The 6,000-nt window shown below is 41.2% G+C and overlaps 1 protein-coding gene across 1 annotated transcript in view; it reads left to right on the top strand.

Annotated features, from left to right (window-relative positions):
* Positions 1-5,689: 5,689 nt before the first annotated feature.
* The window catches only part of TRPA1 (transient receptor potential cation channel subfamily A member 1), a 38,034-nt gene continuing 37,723 nt past the window's right edge, over positions 5,690-6,000 (top strand). The window contains exon 1 of the mRNA XM_075085235.1: positions 5,690-5,962. Coding sequence (XP_074941336.1) covers positions 5,843-5,962 — 120 coding nt within the window. The 5' untranslated portion in view covers positions 5,690-5,842. The remainder of the gene's footprint in view (positions 5,963-6,000) is intronic.

Here is a 6,000-nt window from a genome sequence, read left to right as displayed (position 1 = left end):
TAAAGCCTAGTTCATTCTCCTCTGTTTATTTGGGTTCCCTGCCCCGCTCCCCCTCCAAGTTGAAACTTTTCTATTTCATGCTGATTTCAAGCACTTTCTGGCACAAATCATCTTTGATATAAGAGTTATTTTCTACCAATGTGAACAAGCATGAGTAGATTCACACTTATCTAGTAATTTATAACATATTTCCATCACTATTTTAATCCCTTAATGACAAAATGTCTTTTGGAAAGAATCTTACATTATATCTAAAAAAGTATATAAAAGTATATATATGCAAAATAGGGAAACTCCAAGACAGTGAGCTTAAAATTTACTGTGTGTTTTCATTAGGAAATAATGAATGCATGGAAACATTCAACAGAATGATAAATAAAGCAGTTAATAGAGTTGTAATAAGAAATTATGCCATCTTATTTTGCCTTTCTGATACTGTATATGGTAAACTCAATTATATTCCTAAAGCATACCATGAACAGGACACATTCTGACAGGTTTTCCTTCATACAGTCATTTTTAAAAACTTCCATCTTTAAGGACGTTTATCAATAACAGGTTAATATAAATAACCAACAATGAGACTAGACTATATCTCTGAAACAAAAGAAGTCATCAAAAGCTTCTTCCAGCTTTTCAGAGAAGAAGAGAGAGTAGGCGTTCTGTGATTAAAGCATCTTTATAAAGGACAGGTTTTGCTGGATAGGATGTCCGGAAGAGAACAGAGTTTCTAAGCAGGGAGACTAATGAATGACAAGCAACATTGCAATGAGCATGCTGTTCTCTGACAAGCATGGCAGCATATATACTGTATAGGAGAGATCTGTGGATGCATGTAGGGACAGCAATGGCGATGTAAAATGCACAGCTGATGAGGAAAGTCCAAGTAGCATTAAGAAATAATGCTTTCTGAATGTATTATTTGTCAGCAAGAAAGTGCCTAAATTAGATTGCAGGTAGGATTTAGGCTTCTGAAATCTAGGAGTGTCTTGCCTAAAACAAACCCTTGCCTAACCCTTACATGTACGAATATCCTATATCTTCAAACCAATCTAGCTGAAGATGTCCCTACTCATTGCTGGTGGGTTGGACTAGGTGACTTTTAAAGGTCCGTTCCAACCCAAACTATTCTATGATTCTATGTATTTCATTACTAAGATTCTCCAGTTTTTTAGAGTTGGTACAACTGGAGGTGTATCTTCACAATATCCAGAACTGAAATAAACTTGTCCATAACAAGCAGCGTAATGCATATATACCATCCCTCAGTCTGATTGGACTTTATGGACCAGAAAGTTTCTGAAGCCTGATAATTCAGCTTTTCCTAAATTCCATAGTTAGGGGAAGCCCATGGTTGAGGTCCCTACTTCACAGGTGGTTGCTGAGTTTGGTTAGTGGTAGCTGAACATAAAACCACAAAACCAGTCCTGGAGGTAGGGAGAAGGTAAGTTTTCCAGTGTGGTAGGGAACCAGACTTCAGCACTTTGACCCTGACAGTCTCTGGCTGTACATTTGCACGTTCACTACCAGAAAGCAAGCTACCATTTGGTGGCAATGATCGCATAAGCAGTAGACAATGTTTTAATCTCTTTAGTCTGAGGTGTATGATGCCTGGTACGTAAGAGGCCCTCCACTTGTGTAAAAGATAGTTTGTTAGAGATGGCTAAGCTCCCAGCTTCACAGGAGGATTACTGTCTGAAATAGGTACCTAAGTCACCCCTCACCTGTACACATCCCACTGTCACAGGGACAGGGATGCATTCACTTTTGCTACCATACATCTAAACCTTTTCTAGATCCAGCGTATATATTTGAAAGCTTTTTTTTCTAGGAGTTAACTTGAAGCCAATACTCACTGAAATTAATTGCTGGGCTGAACTGGACACCTTGGAAAGTATCCTTACCAAGAAAGTTCTCATGGAGCGTCACCTTCTGTACTTAGTACAATTGGTATTAACCGTAAGATCAAACTACATTTACTTTCAAAGCACGATTGTACTCTATGGGCTTCTATTTAAGTTTTTTCTTGTCCAAAGCATTGAGTGGCACTCAAAATCTGTAAGATATTATTTCAAACCTGATTATCGTTAAAAAACAGTCTCTGTGGTGTAGTGGAAAGAATTATTGTTTTCTAAATCCTCTGTTTTAAGTAAGGCATGCAATAAACCTGTCAATAACTTAAATCCTTCTGCTGAGCATAGCAGCATGTTCCTTACTACATCAAAATCTCAAGAAGAAAAAATGCAATGAAAAATCCGTTAGACATAAATGTAACATATGAGTTAAATTCACCTTGCCGGTTTAAAAAGACAGTAGGATATTTCTCCATGGTAAGTGCAAGCATGTTTCTGAAAACTTGTAGGACGCAATGCTTTCTTGCTTGTTTAGGCAGTAGCTTGGATTAATTTTTCGATGACTGTAATCAATATCTGAAGTAGCATCATTAATTCATTTGGCTTACTGAATTAAGCCAACAACACAAAATCCTAAATATCATTTTACGCATCATAATTTGTGTAACACTGTTGCCAAAGAAATCAATTCCAAAGCAAAAAACCATACAGTACATCTTTTTCACTACTCATAGTTGCTTAAATTTACGGTTCCTAGGCCTGCATAATTAACAAAATTGCTGTACTGTATTACTAAGGCTACAGGACTGGAATGGTGCATATTTACTGTATATGCAACTTAATTATTAAACAATCACATTTTTAATGAAATGCTGCTCTATGATTACCTTTAGTGAACTTTTCTTGTACTAATGGATCCACTATTCTACCATTAGCAAGATCATGTTTGAAATAGAAGGGTATAAATGTGTTTTAATCCACTCTTGGGAAAAACAGATATAAGAAAGGTTACTCTTTGACTACTTATGTGAATTAGTTCCTTAAGTCAAATCATTACACAGAAATAAAAGCTGCGGTCAGCCCACTTAAAATTCCATTTGATTCCTCCTGGGAATGGAAAACCTTTGTATTATTTTTCAAGCTCTGAACATTCTTCTGAACATTTAGTAGAAGATTGAAAACAGTAATTTTAAAAGAAGGGGGAGTATTATCAGATTCAAGAAAAAAAGTAAAACTATGGTTGCTTCAGGATCGTGACTTCTATTGTTTCACAGCATTACTCTGACTGCAGTTTAGGGGATTTTAAGAAAAAATGGGTGATATATTAACTAATGCTTACCAATGTTTCAGTAATACCTCTATTTCCAGGTAATGATTCTTGCAGAAAAGAGCATTTATTTTCTTTATATAATATCTCGATTGTTATTTGTTGAGTTTAATTTCTCATGAAGAGGATTATGGGCAAAAGAAAATTCAAGGCCAGACAGGGAATTCAAAGGGCCCTCACCATGGGAAGGTAAACAATCTCACCAGCTGGGGCTGCTCCTAATCGAAGTACCAGGAAAAGGGTTTAGAAATATGGAGGGCTCCTCCAGTGACTTAATCCCAAATCACACAATTAGAACCTCTGCAGGCACTAATGGCTAGCTTTCTTGAGTATAGCTTTCTTGCTATAGCACAAATGACCCTGTTTCTTTCAATCACAATGAATGATGACATAAAAATAAAAATTTACCTTAATGCACTGCTGTTGAATGTATGCAACACGTATGGCTACGGCAGAATGTGGGCTGAAGAAACTTTTTTTGTTCCATTTTTCAGTGTTGCCTGATAATTAATAGGATCAAAGCTCTACTCCCCAAGCACTTAAAACCACTCAGCTAGTACTATTTAGTTTTATGATCTTAAGACTACTTAGTTAAGGTTGTGTAACTTAAGCAACTTACTATAAATGATTGTGGAGTTACAGGCTCTAGGATCGAAACAACAAACACAGAGTTCATACAGAGGAGTCTGGTGTTACACATGCCAGTGAAACACTCTGAAGGAATCGGCAAGCACAGAGGTAAAAATGATGTGAGTGATAAGTGGATTTGGGAAAGTTCTTCAACAAGGTCCCTCATCATAGTCCAGCAACAAAATCAAACTGTCATAGGGCAGGCAGGAAGGATTTCCTGAATCTGGTTAAGGGTTAACAATATGGAGTAGGAATGGATCTTTGCAAAGCAGGGGAGTTCCATAGGATCCCTTCAAGTCAGTGTTGGGATCAATAGTGCAAAGATATCCTGGTGATCTGGAAGGCGTTACTGAATTTTTCAGAACGACGAAAATGCAGATGATTGTAGGATATCCCACAAGATTTGGTGATACAGTAGTGAAATGTCAGATGAAATTCAATGTTGGTAAATTGTTGGTGGGTACACAGAGGACACATATCCCTAACTACCCTCATATGAGTATAGCATGAATGTTATTTATTTGTACTATCTATCACCACTCAGAAAAGGGATTGTGGTGGAGCAGCAAATATTCTCAGGAAGCTTAGCTCAGTGGCATTCAAAAAAAGCAAATACCTTTGCGAGAATTTAGGAGAGGAATGAAGAAAAAAAGTGAACAATTAGTACTATTGCTTGAATACACTTTGACTTCAGCATGTAGGTCTTGCCATCCCATTTCAAAAGGAACATGGAAAAGATGCAGAGTAGCAGGATGAGGGTGTTCAGAGATACAGAGGGGCATCCCTAAGAAAAAAAAACCCAACATATGAACAAAACCCCATCAGTGAACAAAGAGTTGGAAGAACTTTGTGAAATTATGAACTAACAGAAAAAAATCGTGAACTCTCCATTTCTCAAAATAAAAGCACTACGGAGAACTAACTGAAACTAGTGGTAAAAGAAAGTATTTTCCACAAACACGTAATGAAATTATGGCACTTAGTGCCACAGGATGTTGTGGCACACACAGTGTAAAAAGGGTTCAGACAGGGCATGAGCCAAGTAATGGAGAATTGCCAGTTGACAGCTATTAAACAGGCTGGACTGGATGAGACACCTGGTTCTGGCACTCCTTTAGCTGCCAACTGCCATAAACCATGAGCATACAGGCAAAAAGTCATCCCGTATGCTTCCTATCGCCTTTCCTAAGTGTCTGCCCAGCCGCCACCTGACCTCTGGTGGGACTGTTCTTATCACAGTAAACAAACTGTTAGTTCTCTGAGTTACACAGGTTTCCGTAAAAGACTCAGTTAAAGTTGCTTTAGTAATTAATCCTTTGAAACACTTTGTGCTACTCCTATAGTCTTCCTATAGCTTTCCTACGCTGCTCCAAATTTGCTGGTAAAACAAACTCTACGAGAAAATTTTATGACTACAAAGTAAATGCTGAAGAAGTTAATCACAGTAAACTAAACTATTTTAAAGTTGCAAGGCTGGTGTAGACCAGCCCCCTCGCCCCTACAGCACCCAGCCCGGGCAGGACTGCTTTTCTCCTCACAGGTCGCGCCACAGGCGCTACGAAGAGTCTGACTTCACTGCTCCCTTTTTGCGTTGCATTTATTTCTTTTAATTTTTACACATCGCCCTCTCCACGCTGCAGTTCTTTCCTGTACAGATGCGCACATCAACCAGGGAATGAAAACCCACCCAAAACCCAAGGGGCATCGCTTAGCCCCCTCTCGCAAGCAATGCAGCTCCCCAGCCGGCCGCGGGGTCAGTCTCCAACCCGCCAAGGGCGCACCCAGCCCTAGTGAGGCGGTGGCCCCTGAGGGGACCGCCCGGGAGCTGCCTCCCGGCGGGGTGCCCGCCCGGCGGGGAGCGGCTCGTCCTCCCGGGTCAGCGGCGGCAGCGCCCCCGCTGGCTTTCCCCGCCTCCTGCCGCCGCCGCTCCGGCGGGGTGGCCGGGCGCGGCCTCGGCACCGGCCGTCACTCGGTCTTTTCTCCTCGCAGGTCTCCGGAGCGGGCGCTGCTCGGAGCCGAGCGGGCGGGCGCCATGAAGCGCTCTCTGCTGCGGCTCTGCCGGTCGCGGGAGAAGGCGGCCGTCTCCAGCTCCTACCAGGGCGTCGTCTGCGAGGCGGATGCCGCCTCCGTCGCCTCGCAGGATGTCTTCAAGGTGCGTGCGGTGGGTCGCGGAGAAGGTGCGGGTCCCCA

The sequence above is a fragment of the Phalacrocorax aristotelis genome, chromosome 2 (assembly GCF_949628215.1).
Source record: "Phalacrocorax aristotelis chromosome 2, bGulAri2.1, whole genome shotgun sequence".
NCBI classification, from domain to species: Eukaryota; Metazoa; Chordata; class Aves; order Suliformes; family Phalacrocoracidae; genus Phalacrocorax; species Phalacrocorax aristotelis.
The sequence above is the reverse complement of the archived record's forward strand: the minus strand, read 5'-3'. Positions and strand labels throughout refer to the sequence as shown.